Consider the following 18,228-nt stretch of genomic DNA (forward strand, 5'->3'; position numbering starts at 1 on the left):
GTGTATTCCTTCCATCTTTTCTTGATGCATTCTGCATCATTCAATAATTTGCCCAGAGAATCTTTCAATAATGAAAGTTGAGGCTTGAATTTTTCTTCAGTTGCCCCAGCTTGAGAAATGCTGACCGTGTTCTTCCTTTTTGGTTTTCTAATTCTAAATTTTTGCATATTTTATTATAGTATTTGGTATTATGGATGTAGTAGCTCAAAAAAGGGAACAAATTTTTACAGCGAGGATCACTCCCACCCCCACGGTACACAGAGTTGACAAGGATGGGCAACATAGACATTGGCTACCCCAAATTGGGGAGGGAGGAGCATATAAAGGCAAGAAGTGACTGGTTTACAAACTTTCAAAAGGAAGCCTAGTTTCAGACAGGGCAGGGGAAGGTAGAATCTCCATTGAATGATTTCCAATCCATTGGGACCGGGCTAGCAAAAGGAAATGAGGATAAGACTCTTGTGGTACAATAGTGAATGATTGCCATCAGGACTGACTGTGAGGCTAGGAAATAGAGAGGAGATGTTTTTTGACAAAAGGAGGGGAGCGATTGATTTTGCAGACCAGGAGCAGAGGTCCCTGGGGCCATCAAGTGAGAAGAATGGAGAGCAGAACCCTACCCAGAGAGGCAGTGACGCCAGGGATGGAGACAGAGATGATGATTTGGACAGAGGGAGAAGGGCTGTGTGTGTGCTGGCGGCCGGGGGGGGGTGAGGGGGTGGGGGTGGGGGGCCATTAGGCCTGTGTGGTGTACCTTTTGGGGTTATTTGATGATGCATGGAGGAAATTGTAATCATTGCAATGACACGAAATATGATGCCATGTAAACCTCACAATAAAAACTTTGAAAAAAGCCCAGTTACTGAGCCACTGCCAAAGACTCAGCAGCATTCCCCTGTAGCCCCCTCGCTTTCCGACACTCCGTAACACTGCCCGCCTTCTCCCGCCACTGACTTCTGACTTCCACAGGCCATTTCCACTCCTCTGAAACCCTATACAGGATCGTTATGGATTGGACCCAACTCAATGGCACTTAACAACAACAGCAAGTATGTGCTAAGGATTTTACACCCATTACTTTAACAAGGAGCCCTGATGGTGCATTGGTTAAGCACTTGACTGCTTTTTAACTAAAAGATTGGCAGTTCAAACCCACCAACCACCCCGTAGGAGAAAGATGAGGCTGTCTGCTGCAATAAAGATTGTCTCAGAAACGCAAAGGAACAGATATGCTCTGTCGTACTGGGTTGCTATGAGTTGAAATTGACTGGAAATCTTATTTAATAAGGACCCCTAGAGGCACAGTGGTTAAGCACTCAGATACTAACTGAAAGGTTCAAACCCATCAGCTACACTGGGGGGAGAAGGATGAGACCATCTGCTTCCATACAGGTGACAGTCTTGGAAACCCTATAGAGCAGTTGTGCTCAGACCTAAAGGGTTGTTACGGATAGGGATTGACTTGTGGCCATGGATTGGGGTTTTTTGGTTTGGTATTTAATGTAACAAAAGGAGCCCTGGTGTTGCAATGGTTAAGCACGTGGTTACTTACAGAGAAGACAGCAGTTTGAACCCATAGTGGCTCCACAAAAGAAAGGGCCTGGGTGTCAGCTCCCATAAAGATTACAGCCAAGAACACCCTATAGGGAAGTTCTATCTGTCCTATAGAGTCATTATGAGTCCAAATCAACTGGCTGGCAGACCACCTCAGCATTTTATTTAGTAGATTTGGGCTAACCCACCCAGCAGAGTTGCGGAAGAAGAGACCTGGCAACCAGCTTTCATTCGAATAAACAGGCACAAAAACTTTATGGAGCGATTTTACCCTGTACACATGGGTCACCATGAGTCAGAATTGATTCAACAGCAACTAATTCTTTAATCCTCCAAATTCCTATGATTTTACTGATGAGGAAACTGAAACACAGAGAGGTTGTGTTACTTATTGGGAATCACACAGCTAATTCATACCACACCCAGATTGAACCCAGAGCGTTAGTGTCTCCAGCTGGATTCATTCTCTTGTGACTGTGCCTAACCTGCACCCAGAAGTGGGAAAGAAGTTGGAGGAATGGGAAACAGTTCAGTGTAGATGAGCTGGAGAGAGAAGATGCAGGAGAGGCTGGCCAAAGTCAGACCACTCAGATCTCAGGGTTGTGGGAACAACTCTCCAGGCTCTGTTGTTGTTAGTTGCCACTGAGTTGATTCTGAACCCATGTGTTAAAATAGGACTGCCTTGTAGGGTTTAAGACATCTTTATAGACATGATTGGCAGGACTTTCTTCTGCAGTGCTAGGTGAGGTTGGACCCCCAATTGCTTGTTTACTAACTGAGGGCCAACCGTTTGCACCACCCAAGGACCTAGTGAAATCAAACCCATTGCCACGAGTCAATCTATAACGCACAGTGACCCTCCAAGAAGCCCTGGGGGATCTGTAAGATAAGCACTGGACAAGCTTAACCACAAATTGGTAGATTAAATCCACCAGCTGCTCCACTGGAGAAAGATGAGGCTCTTTGCTCCCGTAAAGATTTGCAGCCTCAGAAACCCTACTCAGGGTCACTATGAGTCGGGAGTGACTCAGTGGCAGTGGAACGAGATGAAGTGACCCTCTAGGTCACAGCAGGTAGAACTGCTGCTCCATGGGGTGTCCAAGACTGTAACATTTATAGAAGAAGCCTCACTTTCCTCCTGCAGAGCAGCAGGAGGGTTAGAAATGCCAACCTTGCAGTTAGCAGCTGATCGCTTAGCTAGTGTGCCAGCAAAACTCCTAGGAACCTGTTTTTTAAGAAAACAACAAAAAACATTGCTGTCAAGTTGATTCCAACTCAAAGAGACCATCTAGGACAGAGGAGAGCTGCTCCACGGAGCTTCCAAGATTATAAATCTTTCCAGGAGCAAACACCTTCATCTTTTTCCCACAGAGCAATTGGTGGGTTTGACAACTGACCTTGCAGTTAGCAGCCAAACTCTTCACCCACTGTGCCATCCAGGCTACTGGGACCTGGGAGGGGCCCCAAAGATTTGCAGCCTCTTACTCGAGCTCCTTTTGGCTCTCATTTCAGCGGAGGAATCACTGGCTTGTGACAACCCAGGGTTACCTGAAAACGGATACCAAATCCTGTACAAACGTCTCTACCTGCCAGGAGAGTCCCTCACCTTCATGTGTTACGAAGGCTTCGAGCTCATGGGTGAAGTCACCATCCGGTGTATCCTGGGACAGCCGTCCCACTGGAACGGACCCCTGCCCGTTTGCAAAGGTAAAAAGATCACAAGAGCAGCACAAAGGGGCCAGAGGGCAGCAGGACTGACCTGCAGGGATTGTGAGCGCCTTCTAAGGATCTGCAGTGGCTGTTGCTGCTAGTTGCTACTGAGTCAACTCCAACTTGCGGTGACCCTGTGTTACAGAGTACAACTGCTGCGTAGGGTTTTCTGGCTGTCATTTTAATGGAAGCAGATTGCCAAGCTTTCTCTTCCACAGATGGGTGAGTTCAAACTGCCGACTTGAGGCTGCCAGTCATAAATCATTTGTGCTGCCTAAGAGCTGTAGTTGCTAGTTGTTGTTGTTGTTGTTGTGTAGTGCCGTCGAGTCAGTTCCGACCCATAATGACCCTGTATAGGGTTTCCAAGGAGCAGCTGGTGAGCTTGAACTGCCGACCTTGCAGTTCAAATGGTTTTGCAGTCTGGTGCATTAACCCACAGTGCCACACCAGGACTCAGTTGCTAGTGTTGTTGTTGTTAAGTGCCATCGAGTCGGTTCTGACGCATAGCGACCCTGAACAGTGTTTCCGAGGCTGTAAATCTTTACGGGAGCAGAAAGCCTCATCTTTCTCCTCAGAGCCGTTGGTAGTTTCGAACTGCTGACCTTAAGGTTCGCAGCCCGATTCGTAACCACTACGCTAGTTGTTAGTAAGTGCCATCAGTTCAATCTGACCCACCAAAAACCAAACGCACTGCCATGAAGTTGATTTTGGCCCTAGGGTTTCTAAGGCTATGGGAGCAGATCACCAAATTTTTTTCTCCCAAAGAGAAGCTGGGAGACTTGAACCACCAACCATGTAGTTAACAGCTGAATGCTTAACTATTGTGCCCTACGGATGCCTCTAACTTAAGAACCAGACTACTACTGCATGTTATTAACTCTAAGATGCCACCATTATTTTATGTTCCGCTGAACAAGGAAAAAAAAAAATGTGGCCAACTAAATAATGGTAGTGTGTTTTCATTGCTCAGACTTTGTTTGTTCTTGATTTATTCAAAGAGTCTTTCAAACAAACTTTTATCGTATGCTGCTCATATGAGGTGGAGGGTCAGCACAAAAGAGGAAGACCCTCAGTGGGCTAAGATGGCACAGGACCGGGCAGTGTTTTGTTCTGTTGTGCATCAGGTCTTTATGAGTCCGAACAGACTCAACGACACCTAACAACAACCAAAATACCAAAACCAAACCCACTGCGGTTGATTGCGATGCATAGCCACCCTGTACAGGGTCTCCAAGGCTGTATGTTTTTACAGGAGCTGATCGCCTCATCTTTCTTCCTCAGAGCGACTGGTGGGTTTGAACTCCCAACTTTACTATTAGCAGTCCAGTACTTCTACAACACTATCAACTTATAAAAACATTACAGTGAAAATATCAGCAAACTAGATTGGTTCTGATGTATGTTAAACATCCCCACCTGCAGAGTCTGACATTTTTCAATCACTTTTTTTGTCTGCTCTATATTGCCTTCACCTTCACCCAACTTAAAATGGGTCTACATGGGATAAACACTGGACTACAGCAAAGTTGGCAGTTCAAACCCACCAGCTGCTCCTCAGAAGCCCTGTACAGAGTAGCTGTGAGTCGAGAATGACTGAACAGCACTTAACAGCAATTCCAGTTAGTCGTTTGTCCCCTTTTCCCTCTCAACCTTAGCATCATCTTAGAATGTTTCTTTTAATATGGAAACCTTTTTTTTAACTGTCTACAATAATGGTCTCATAACACATTTGTCCTTTGGTGACTAATTTCACTCAGCATCATGTCCTCCAGGTTCATTGTTATTCTTGAATGTTTTGTAGTATTCCGGGGTGTGTGTGTGTGTGTGTGAGAGAGAGAGAGAACCATCATTTGTTTATCCGTGCTTCTGTTGAATTGCATTGACTCCAGTCTTGGCTGTCTGGTTTTCCAATCAGCTCTGCTGCTGTACCATCAAGACCAGTGCACAGGCAGATTCCTAAAAGAATCCATAAAGAGCTGGAAGGCTCTGGTGTTGAGTTTTTGCAGTTGTGTAGAGGCAAGGCTGGAACCACAGTGAGGCATCCAGGACAAAAAATTCAGGAGATAGAGCTGTGCAAATGCAGGACTGATTTGAAAATGAAGGGTCTCCTTCAGCTTTGTGCCCTAGGCACTTTTCTTGTCTGACTCTCACCCTGAAAGCCAACCTGCATTTAATTCTTGATTCAAGGATACAGTTGAAGCATTTCCCATTTCATGTACCCCCTTCTACCAGGAGCACTAGTAGTACTGTGGGTTACCTGCTGGGTTGCTAACTTGAAAGGTTGACGATTTGAACCCATAGGAAGAAAGATGAAGCTGTGCATTCCCATAAAGATTTACAGCCTTGGAAACCCTGTGGGGCAGTTCTTTTCTGCCCTTTAGAGTTGCTATGGGGTAGAATCGACTTGTGGGTGGTGGGTACAGCCCTTAGTGGTGTTGATTCCGTGGTAGAATTTTTGTTTCCCGTGTATGATACCCTGGTTCAATTTCCATCCAATGCACCTCATGTGTAGCTGGTGGGTTGCTGTGAGGCTGAGCAGATTTCAACAGATCTTCCAGACTAAGATGGGCTAGGAAGAAATCCCTGGTGATCTTTTTAGAAAGTAGTCAATGGTCTGTAAACCTTTAGTCAATTCACAATAAAGTGTTTTTTTAAAAAAATTAGTCAACGAAAACTCTGTGGAGCACCATGGTCTGATCGCAACAGATCATTGGAGATGGCTCCGAACCATCGTGTGTGGGGTCTCCATGAGTTAGGGAGCAGCTCAACAGCAGCTAACAACAACGACCCCAACTACTATTCCCAAAGGTTAGGAGAGCTCCACTGTCACCTCCTGAGTGTTCTCCCAAGGAGCTTCACCCATTCTGCAAACAGGGATGCGCCTACCCACGGGTGATACCTGTGCTCATCCAGGGACTCGTGAACACCCCCTGGTGGCAGAAACTACAGCACACCATTGATTGGAAGACACCTCTGCCCCATCTCAGTTGTTGTTATAATGTGCCGTGGAGTCAATTCTGACTCATAGCGACCCTGTACAGGGTTTCTGAGGCTGTAAATCTTTACGGGAGCAGAAAGCCTCATCTTTCTCCCACGGAACAGCTGGTAGTTTTGAACTGCTGACCCTGAGGTTAGCAGCCCGATTTGTAACCACTACGCTACCCTATCTCAGAAATGGCAGAAAAGACAAAGATAGTGCATCTTATAATCAGTGAAATCTTTATCATTAAAGTTAAGTTGCGACCGACACACCAAGTGGAATGTGGATCCATCTACCTGGCATTTATCTAATTAAGAATATCCTAATAGGAGTCCTTTCATACTGTGGACATGTTGTCAGGAGGGAGCAGTCGCTGGAGAAGAATATCATGTTTGGTAAAGTGGAGGGTCAGAGGAAAAAAGCAAGACCCCCAACGAGATGGATTAGCCAAGTGGCAGTGTCAATGGACTCAAGCATGGCAACAATAGTGACATTGGCCCAGGATGGGAAAGTGTTTTGTTCTGCTGTGCATAAGGTCAATATGGGTCGGTACCAACTCGATGGCACCTAACAACAACAACAATAGGAGTCCTGGTGTGGCACTGTGGGTTAATGCGCCAGACTGCAAAACCGTTTGAACTGCAAGGTCGACAGTTCAAGCTCACCAGCTGCTCCTTAGAAAGCCTATACAGGGTCGCTATGGGTCGGAATCGACTTGACGGCACTTCACAACAACAATAGGGAATGCAGACTCCTGGTGTGGCACTGTAAGATCAGCACTGAACTGTGAACTACAAGGTCGGCAGTTCAATCCAACAGCTGCTCCTCGGAAACCCTGTACAGGGTTGCTCTCAGTCGGAACCAACTCAGCAGCACTTAACAACAATAGGGGATGCAGTGGCTCTGTAGGACAAGCCCCGGGCTGCTAACCACAAGGTCAGCAGTTTGAGTCCACCAGTTGCTCTTTGGGAGACAGATGAGGCTTTCTGCTCCCATAAAGAATTACAGCTTCAGAAACCCTCTACAGGGTTACTACGAGTCGGAACCGCCTCAACAGCATCCTTTAGAGCAGCAGAACTTTACGTTTGGAGGCATTTCCGATCTTTTTGAGAATCCACCAAAAAGCTCAGAATTCTCTCCCCTAGTGAAGAAGTCCTCGTGTGACACTGTAGGATAACCAGAAGGTCAATAGTTCAAACCCACCAGCCACTCCTCGGAAACTCTATACAGAGTTGCTATGAGTCCGAACTAACTCAATGGCACTTATCAACAACAGAGGAGGATAAGTTACATTTTGATGTAACTTCAGTGGCCTACCAAGTCCCTTATTAATGAATTCTAGTTTTATGGCTTAATAATTTCCTCAACCAGTAATTCCCCTCCTATGTATTGTTGGGGAAATATGATTAAAAACAGAATCTGCTGTCTATGCAGCAAATAAACCTCTCCACAAAAGTAGAAGACGGGGAAAAAAAAAAGAGAGCTTGATTCTTGAATAAGCAGTAAGCTAAAATGCAATACACCACACATAATCCACTAATGAGATCACAAAGACATCGCTGAAGTCAGTCTGTCCCAACTTACGGCAATTCCATGCAAAATGAGCAGAATTTTTATGGATTACATCGTTGTGATCCTCAGGGTTTTCCTTGGCTCATTTTCAGAAGTAGATCCCCAGGCCTTTCTTCTTGGTTTGTCTTCATCTGGAAGCTCAGCTGAAACCTATGCAGCATCACAGCAACACTCAAGCCCCCACAGACAGATAAGCAGTGATTCTGCATGAGGTATGTTGTACAGGAGCTAAACCTGGGTCTCCCACGTGAAGGCAAGAATTCTGCCACTGACCCACCACCTCCTTCACAGCAAAGATCACAGTTAGCAGGTTAAGAGCTGAAGCTAAAAAAGAAAAAAGAAAAAAATCACTTAAGAGCTGCATCATCTCAAACAGAACATTTTACTTTCCTGAATCTATTTGTTCTTCTGCAAAATAGGGATAGTAGTTATTGTTGTTGTTAAGTGCCGTCGAGTTGGTTCCAACCCATAGTGACCCTGTGTAGGGTTTCCGAGGAGCAGCTGGTGAGCTTGAACCACCAACCTTGCAGTTCAAACGGCTTTGCAGTCTGGTGCATTAACCCACAACACCACACCAGAGATAGTAGCAGTATCTACTTAATAGAATTGTGAGGGTGAGGTGGGCAAATATAAATAAGACTCTTCACACAGTATCGAACACACGGTAATGAGGTCCCACTCATCTTGGAAAGAAGATAAATTAGAATAAGTGATGGGTGCTGAAATCAGTTCAGTAACAATTAGCTATTATCATTGTTGTTTTCATATCTGTCTTCTCTCTGGGACTTGGGAAAGAAATATGTCCAGCCATTTTCACTGATTATAGTAGACAAAGGAGCCCTGGTGGTACAGTTGGCTAAGCGTGAAAAAGCTCACCAAAGGTCAGTGGTTCAAACCCACCATCCACTCTTCAGGAGAAAAGTGAGGCAGTCTGCTCCTGTAAAAATTTACAGCCTCAGATGCTCTAGGGAGCAGTTCTATTCCAGTCTATAAGGTTGTTGTGAGTTAGAATCAACTCAAAGGCAATGGTGGGATAGTAGGCAAGCTACGTCAGAACACGGCAGTGGCTTCAGAAATGCGTGGCAAGGGCTTTTCCTCCAATCTTTTTGGCTTTGCTTATATTTGACATTGACTGATGCTTCTTGGTTTCTCTTGCAGTTAATCAAGACAGCTTTGAACATGCATTAGAAGGTGAGTTCCATAACGGAGAAGTCCGATCAATCAAGTGAAGAGTAGGAACCAAGGGCAGGTCTTTGGATGTCTGACCAGCAGCTTAGACCTTCACACTGCTGGAGACCATTTCCAAACAAATGATATCGTGAAGGGAAAACTGCCTGCATTTCCAACATAGCATCCTAAACATAGTCTGAAAGGCAGCAGCATCTGATAGTCTACGTGCCTATAAAGGTACAACCATGGAAGCCCCCACACACACCCATGGTTACTATGTGGGGACATTCAGTCTAGTGAAGCTTCCCCTGTCATCGTGAGCACTCTCCTGGTTTGGGAATAGGGCCCCTGAGTGGCCCAAATAGTTACTCAACTAATCACTGGCAGTTGGAATTCACTCAGAAGTGCCTCAGAAGAAGGGCCTGGTGATCTCTTTCCTAAAGGTCACATCCTTGAAACCCCCAAGTAACATTTGGAGTCCTGGTGTGGCACTGTGGGTTAATGTGCTGCGGGACTGCAAAGTCAGTTTGAACCAGCTGGATGGCACTTAACAGCACCAGCAGTAAGTAACATTGATTAATGTAATGTCTAACAGATCTTATAAGCCATCCAGGATTTTGTTTTAGTTTTCCATTTGGTGGCTACTTCCTTCTCCAGCCCTTCTCTCAGATAACACCTTCTGCATTCTGTGTTGTTGGTAGCTGCTGTCAGGGTCAGCCTCAACTCATGACAACCCCATGCACAGCTCAACAAAATGCTGCCCGATCCTATGCCTGCCCCATGTCAGTTGCAGATCAAACTGGTGTGATCCACAGGCCGTTGGCTGGTTTTCAGAAGTAGATCAGGCCTTTCTTCCTACTCCATCTTAGTCTTCTAAGTTCTTCTGCAACTTGGTCAGCATCAGAGTATCCTGGGGGCCTCCACTGAGAGAATGTGTCTGTACTTGAGTGAGGAGCACTGACTGAGGAAATCAAGCCACTGAAACTCCCAGATCCCATTCTGTATGTTGTTGTTAAGTACCATCGAGTCGATTCCAACTCATAACAACCTTCTGTAGGGTTTCCGAGGAGCTCCTGGTAGGTTTGAACTGCCGACTTTGCTGTTAGTCCAGTGCTACTCCTACAGCATCACACCAAGACTCACCCATTCTGTATAACTTCCTTTAAATTTGATGTCAAACCACTCGCCACAACTGTTTGTTGTTGTTGTTAAGTGCTGTTGAGTTGTTTCTGACCCATAGGGTTTCCTAGGAGTGGCTGGTGAGCTTCAACCACCAACCTTGTGGTTCAAATGACTTTGCAGTCCAGCACATTAGACCACAGCGCCACAACTATAGTGATGGAAAAATTACATGTGTATATATGTTCTCCATGTGGTGGTTATGTGCCGTGGAGTCGGTTCTGACTCATAGCGACCCTGTACAGGATTTCTGAGGCTGTAAATCTTTAAGGGAGCAGAAAGCCTCATCTTTCTCCTGAGGAACAGCAGGTAGTTTCGAACTGCTGACCCTGAGGTTCACAGCCCAATTCGTAACCACTACGCTACCAGAGCTCCTTATGTTCTCCATAGGGCTTCTTTCAAAAGAGAAAAAAAACAACTTTCAGTCAATGAAGGTATTTTTATTACTTTAGCTTTCGGACAGTAAGTTGCTCCCTTGGATGTGGGGTGGTGTGGACGACATTTAGACCCTGACAGGTAGACCCCAGACTCAAATGTAAGTGTGAAGGAAAAGTACATCTCAGTCACTCCATTTGCAAAGCAGAGGTAGGGTATAGAGAGTTTTTATACTTAGACCTATTATTCTCTATTTGGGGAGTGCTGATATGGCACTGTAGGATAAGCACTGGACTGCTAGCTACAAGGTTGGCATTTCAAACCCACCAGTCACTCTGCAGGAGAAAGATGAGGTTTTCTGCTCCAATAAAAATCTCCAGCCTTGGAACCCTCTATGTTAGTCCATCCCATTTCTGCCTTTTGTGAACCAATGAGCCATGAGAATATCTCATGGCCTGGGGAGTGGGGGATGGGAGCTCAAAGATTATGAGCACCATCCAAAGGCTTTATGGGTGTCAAGACAGAATTTTCAGGCCTGTGGAGTGATAGTTAACGGATTATAGATTGATGTCCAGTCAAGCTCTGTTAGACATGGCCACAGACGGTGGCAGATCCTAAAAGGCCAAGCTTTCACAAGAAATAAGTAACCTCCCTTCAAGCTATGCTTGGAAAGTGTCACAAACTACCACCTCCACCCCCAACAGTAACACCAAGAGAGATCCTCCAGGTGAGACTGTACAAGAATATGCAGGGGTGGGTGGTCTCTGAGTCTTCAGAGTTGGGGTGTCATCAAGATGTAGAGTTGAGGGTTCCTGGTCATTGTGTTTGGGTAGCCCTGGGAAGAATCCATAAAGCTTGATAAAAGTCCCATCCTTCCCACAAGTAAGAAGACAGTTTGAGGAGCTTCAGCTTAGAAATCTGATAGATTGTAGCCCTCCTAGCCCAGTGCTGTCAAGTCCATTCTGAGTTAGACATCCTCTAAGACATGTCCCATAGAGTTTCTAAAGCTGTAGTCTTTATGGATTCAGAGCAGCTGGTGAGGTCAAATGCTAACCATTCAGTTAGCACCTAAGCACTTAAGCCACCACCAGGCTCCTTTTCATGTGGCCCCAGCACCAGTGGACTGTTTATTGTTATGTGCCATCGAGTCAGTTGGTAGACATTCCTAAAGCCTATTGTCATTTACTTGATTACAGCTCATGGCAACCCCATGTGTGTCAGAGTAGAACTCCTCTCCATGTCAATATCTTCTTCCGAGGGGCCTCTGGGTGGACTCGAGCCTCCAACCTTTCAGTCTCCAATGTCACCTGATTGCAGCGCCCAGAGACTAGCCCCTACTTACCCCCTATTCCTGAGTCTCCATGGTTATTACTCTCTCCACTCCATGGAATGTCCAACAAATCTGCCTTCCCACTTTCCACATTTGGGCTTTTCCCTGAGGTGTGACCCTATGGAATAAGCACTGGACTGCAAAGTTGGTTTGAATCATAAGGTCTGTGGTTCAAACTCACCAGCCGTTCTGCATAAACCCTATACAGGGTCGCTATGAATCAGAACTGACTCGATGGTACTTTACAACAATAACAACCCTTGAATTTGATTTTAACCAGATTTCAACTTCACTAAAAATATTTTTTTAAATTGTGGTATGAGCAGGGTTACAAGTCCCAGGTGATGCAAATGGCTAAGCACCAGAAAGGTTGGCAGTTCAAACCTACTGAGCAGTGCCTCAGAAGACAAGCCTGGCAATCAGCTTCCAGAAGGTCCAGGCTTGAAAATCCACTTCTGCACAGGTGGGATCGTCATGAGTCAGAATTGACTTGATAGCAACTAACAACAATGATCATCTGGGTTGCCCCTACAGCCGTCCCAACCCTTGAAAAGGCCTCTGAGGTCAATTAGCACAGCGGACTCATGGACCACATGAGCATCGGTCTCCATGACTTTGAGACCAGAAGAACTAGATGGTGCCCGGCTACCACTCCAACTGCCCTGAAAGGTCCTGGAGAGACTGGGAGAAAACTCAAAACCCTAGAAGAGACCAGGCTTATTGGTCAGAGAGAGACTGGAGGAACCTCCAAGATTATGGTCTTGACCTGAACTCACTTCTATGGTTCAACTTTCAGCCAAATGATACATGTACAAGAAGAACAATAACACTAGGGAGGTTCTTACACCTTAAAATAATCAATTATTTGAGATCAAAAGGGAAGAATTTAGAAAAGGGTTAGGAAAGGAGGAGGACTGGAAACAGGAAACAGGGAGGAAGTGGGATGCATGGTGTTACATTGTGGGGATAGGAATCAATGAGATGGAACAAAGTGTTGAATGGAAAACTGATGTGCTCTGTAAACCGTCATCCAATTCTTAATAAAAAAGAAAGAAAAGAAAAAAGGGAGGATTTTAGGATCTGGCCAACACCGTGGCCTCAAGCTCTGACTTCTGTTCTTGTCTGGGCTGATTCTCCATTAGCTACGGCTCTGTGTGTCAGTCCTTCATATGGGTTCAGAACTGAGTAGGTTCTCCTCCTCCTCCTCCTCGGGAAGCCAGGGCGAGCATGTGAGAACAAGGGCCTTACCGGCTTGTGTGTTTAGTAGCAGAAGCGGCAGCTGAGACGTCCCTGGAAGGTGGAAACATGGCGTTGGCTATTTTCATTCCAGTCCTCATCATCTCCTTGCTGCTGGGAGGAGCCTACATTTACATCACCAGGTAGGGGGCTGTGGGGTCAGGGGAGGTGAGGTGGCATGCTCTACCACCAGCACTCTAGAGAACTGAGCCTCATGGTCTCCATCCATGTGTATGTGTGTGGTGGGGGGAGGGAAAATCTGAAGTCACCAACTACAAGAACACAGGCCACACGTTCTCACAGTGCATGGGACGACGCTTTACTGCCACAGAGAAGAGACCGTGCAACAGGTTTCACCTGAGGGACACTGCCAGGCAGATGGTCCATGTGCCCCCTCCCCACCAGGGTCATATAGAAGTGGGGTTACCAGATGTCATACAGTACCTGGACATAAGCAAGCAACAAAGAAGTAAAAAAAAAAAAATGATGACTGTGTGCTCAGATCAGGGAGAATGGCTTCTCTAACCAGGAAAAGGAACTGGGAGAGACAGACAGACCCCATGTCCAGACTTCATGTGCTAGGATGTTCTGGGCCCAAGGTCTCAGCTTCGGGGTGGTCCAGATGGGCAGCAGACGAGGGATCTTCAACAAGCTGATGGGGAAATTCCATTATCTTTTCATTCCACCTCTCCACAAATGTTTTGAAGGCCCGTCATTCAGGCAAGTGGTCCTCCCAGGAATGTGATCATAGGCTGATGTGCTTCGCAAGGGGCCCTGGTGGCTCTGTGGTTAAATAACTCAAAGGTTCAGCAGTTCAAACCCTCCAGCTGCTCTTTGAGAGATGGAGAAGGCAGTCTGCTTCCGTAAAGATTGACAGCCTCAGAAACCTCATGGGACAGATCTTCTCTGCCCTCTAAGGTCACTATAGGACAGTGGGTTAAGATAAACACACTGAAGGAAGAGATAGGGAGTGGTGAGTGACAGAGGTCCCCCCTTTAAATATGAGGGAGCTTCAAAAATGTCATGGAAAAAATTCCATTCGCTTCTCACTCCATTTTCCCACAAATGTATTGAAGCTCCCTCTCAGTGCAGTCAGAGAGGGCTGCCCTGAAGAGGTGACAGGAATAAGTGTTCAATAAATGCTCATTATGGTTGTGATACTAAAGAGGGATTCAAATCACCTTTTAAAAACACTGCCATCGAGTCTATTCCAGTTCCCATTGACCCAATAGGACCCAGAAGAACTACTCCCTAGGGTTTCCAAGGCTGTAAATCTTTACGGGAGCAGACAGCCTCATCTTTCTCCTGAGGAGTAAATGGTGGGTTTGAACTGCCAGCCTGGTGGTTACCAAGCAAAACACTTAACTCACTGTGCTGCCAGGGCTCCTGGTGAATTGCCTTCCAGGTGAAAAACGAATGATGTTCCACGCAGTTCCCAATAAGAGGAGATTCCTAGATGTCAGTCAGCACTGTCTGAGTTGAGAGCGATTAGGATTTCTGCCTTTCCCAGGCTCAGCTCCTCATCTGCCAGAGACCAAGTCACACGTCCTTGTTGTCATCAGTGGAGAGGACAGTGCTGGGGCGGTGGAACCGACTGCTGCCTTCGGTATTGTTGGAGAGAAGTAACTCACGTCTTCTGTCTCCTCTTGCAGATGTCGCTATTACTCCAACCTGCGACTCCCTCTGATGTATGCACACCCCTACAGCCAGATCACGGTGGAAACAGAGTTTGACAACCCCATTTACGAGACGGGGGTGAGTGGTCTTTGTCTTTCCCCAACTTTGCTGACATTGAAAAGGAAAGGCATGTGGTCCTTTGCCAGTGGCCTGCCTCCATCCCCACCTGAGACCCAGCATGAGATATCTCTACACGTATGCAAAAGCTGATGGTCCCTCTGGGTGGGACTCACAAAGAAGAAGGGGCTGCCCCAGAGCTGCAAGGGGATGGAGACCACTGATGGGCTGGAAGCAATGGGTGGTATTCTCACACGTATATGGAGCTCCTATAATGTGGCACTGGGCAGTATTGTTACACACTTGAGATAAGGCCAGTGCTGGCCACTGTTGTTAGGTGTCATCTAGCCAGTTCCAACTGGCCAGTCCTGCTCCAGCCTCACCATTGTTGCTGTTTGAGCTCATTGTCACAGCCGGTGTGGCAGTCCATCTTGTTGAAGGTCTTCCTCTTTCTCACTAACCCTCCACATTATCACACGTGATGTCCTTCTCCAGAGACTGGTCCTTCCTGACAGCATGTAGAATGTATGAGAGGCAAAGTCTCACCATCTGCACTTATAAAGAGCATCCTGGCTGTGCTTCTTCTAAGACAAATTTGTTCATTCTTCTGGCAGCTCATACAAAGTGTAGCTCATATTCTTCATCAACACCATCACTTATTCAATCAATTCTTCTTCAGTCTTCCTTATTCTTTGTCCAGCTTTTGGATGCATCTGAGACAATTTTAAAATACCATGGCATGAGTCAGGCACAGCTTTCTCCTCAAGGGAATCCTGTTGTTGTTACATACCCTTGAGTCAGTTCTGACCCATAGCAACCCTGTATAGGGTTTCTGAAGGGCTGGTGAGCTTGAATCACCAACCTTGTGGTTCAAACCGAACTTGCAGTCTTAGCACATTAGCCATACCAGAACTTCTTTTATAGATTTGTTATTATTGTTGTTATTAAGTACTGTTGAATCAGTTCTGACTCCTAGTGACCCTGTATAGGGTTTCCGAGGAGTGGCTGGTGAGCTTGAACCACCAACCTTGTAGTTCAAACCGATTTTACAGACCAGCGTATTAACACACAGCACCACACCAGGACTCTATTTTTTATAGACTGTTGTTGTTGTTGTTAGGTGCCATCGAGTCAGTACCAACTCATAGCAACCTTATGCACAGCAGAATGAAACACTGCTCGATCCTGAGCCAACCTCACTACTGTTGCCACACTTGAGTCCATTGATGCTGCACTTGGCCAATCCATCTCATTGGGGCGGGGGAGGGTTCTTCCTCTTTTTCTCTGACCCTCCACCTTACCAAACATGATATCCTTCTCCAGAGACTTGTCCCTCCTGACAATATGTCTGAAGTATGAGAGGCAATTAGACCTTATTAATGTTTATTAACAGCATGTATCAGTTGCCTAGCACAGCAATCATACTGAATAACAAACAGTCCCCAAACTCATCTGCTTAAAACAACAAGCATTAATTTGCATCCCCATCTGTTGGTGACATCTTAAGCTAGTTTCAGCTGGGTGGGGACCCTGGTTTGGGTGTTGACTGGGTGGCTCAGCCATGCTTTCTGTATCCTTCCTGATTCTGCTAGGATGATTACACAGGTGAGCAGAAACGCTGGCAAGCTTTTCAAGTCCCTGTTATGCCCATTTCCTTATACCCTTTTAAGGATTGAATGGTGTCCCCCAAAAGACTGAAGTCCTGACTCTATTCCTGTGGATGTGACCCCATTTGGGGAAATGCAGTCTTTCTTTGTAGCTGTTATCTGTTGGGTCACACCAGAGTAGGATGGCTCCTAGTTTTATAAAAGGGGAAGACAGACGGGGAACCGGGGTCATGCGACTTGGAAAGACGGCATGTCAGATTTCTACTACAAGATGAGGGTTTCCGTTCATCACTAGAAGGTAGGAAAGAGATATGGAATAGAAATTCCTGTCTCAGATTCCTTAGAACAGAGAGCCAGTGCCCTGGATTTGGACGTCTAGCCTCCAGAATTATGACACAATACATTTCTGGTCTTTAAAGCCACCCACTTTGTGTGATATTTTGTTACAACAACCTAAATTCTCCAGTGCTACTACTGCCGCCTTCTTCTCGTCGCGCTGGCGCTGCCCAAGCCATTGCATCTCGGCCCTCATTCAGCTCAGCCACACGCGCCGCGGGCCCGTCTTGGAAGACTGTAACTGTGCTCAAGACGAGATCTGCAAGTCCACCAAGTGCGCCATTGAGCCGTGCTTGCCCCGGATGAGCAGCAGCGGCGCGGGCGGCCCTGGCGCAGGCGGCGTCATGGGCTGCACCGAGGCCCCGGCGGCGCTGCGACCGCGACAGCCGCTGCAACCTGGCGCTCAATCGCTACCTGACTTATTGTGGCAAGCTCTTCAACGGGCTGCGCTGCACGGATAAGTGCCGCACCGTCATCGAGGACATGCTGGCTGTGCCCAAGGAGGCTCTGCTTAACGACTGTGTGTGTGACGGTCTCGAGCGACCCATCTGCAAGTCAGTCAAAGACTGGCCCGCTTGTGCTTCGGCGCCGAGATGGGCAACGGCCAGGGCAGCAGTGGCTCAGACGGGGGTCTGGACGACTACTACGGGAATATGACGACGAGTAGCGCGCCGGGGGTGCAGGCGGCGATCAGCTACTGGAAGATGACAACGACGGTGTCCCGCGCCCGGGCGTAGGAACGGCGGTGGCCGTTCGGCGCCCAGAGTCGCCTGGACTCCGCTCGCCTCCATCTTGCTGCTGCTGCTGTTAGCCTTGGCGCGGTTGACTTCTGGTGGGCATGGGTCCCGCTCCAGCACGCGCTATCCAGCTCTCTCCCACGCCCGGGCACCTGTGGTCGCGGCTCGCCACAGGGCATGGAGATAGATAGAGGGGTTGGTGATACTTTCCAAAACTTTCAACATAGACTGTCACGACTTTTGGCATTTTCCCTATCTTTTTTGCCGTGCGTGAGTTCTTGGACAGCCCCATGCCAGGCTCCAGCAATTCCCAACCAGTCTGCCCTGCAGACACCAGCCTTGCTGTCGATTTCAGAACACCTGTAGTGAAGTGGAAGGAGCTCTGGTAGGGTAGTGGCACTGCTAATCTCATGGTCAGCAATTCGAAACTACCAGCTGCTCCGCGGGAGAAAGATGAGGCTTCCTGCTTCCGTAAAGATTTACAGCCTCGGAAACCCTGTGCAGGGTCGCTAGGAGTAGGAACCGACTCCACGGCACAGAACAACAACAACAACAATTGTAACTGAAATGTAACAGGCAGTGGCTTTAAAGAATAGAAATTTTATTTTCTCATAGTACAGAAAGGTAGAAGTTCAAATTCAGGCCACAGGCTCTAGAAGACGGCTTTCTGTCTCTCCGTCTTTTCTCTGCCCCCCCTCCCCCTCCCAC

The 18,228-nt window shown here is 47.0% G+C and overlaps 1 protein-coding gene and 1 pseudogene across 1 annotated transcript in view; both read left to right on the forward strand.

Moving 5' to 3' along the window:
• Positions 1-18,228, forward strand: part of SEZ6L (seizure related 6 homolog (mouse)-like) — a 114,914-nt gene that overhangs the window by 95,398 nt on the left and 1,288 nt on the right. Inside the window, exons 13-16 of the mRNA XM_006869294.1 lie at positions 3,067-3,261; positions 8,975-9,007; positions 13,138-13,249; positions 14,759-14,861. Coding sequence (XP_006869356.1) covers positions 3,067-3,261; positions 8,975-9,007; positions 13,138-13,249; positions 14,759-14,861 — 443 coding nt within the window. The remainder of the gene's footprint in view (positions 1-3,066; positions 3,262-8,974; positions 9,008-13,137; positions 13,250-14,758; positions 14,862-18,228) is intronic.
• On the forward strand, positions 14,913-17,594 carry LOC102822991 (annotated as a pseudogene).

This window comes from Chrysochloris asiatica, unplaced genomic scaffold (genome assembly GCF_000296735.1).
Source record: "Chrysochloris asiatica unplaced genomic scaffold, ChrAsi1.0 scaffold00128, whole genome shotgun sequence".
NCBI classification, from domain to species: Eukaryota; Metazoa; Chordata; class Mammalia; order Afrosoricida; family Chrysochloridae; genus Chrysochloris; species Chrysochloris asiatica.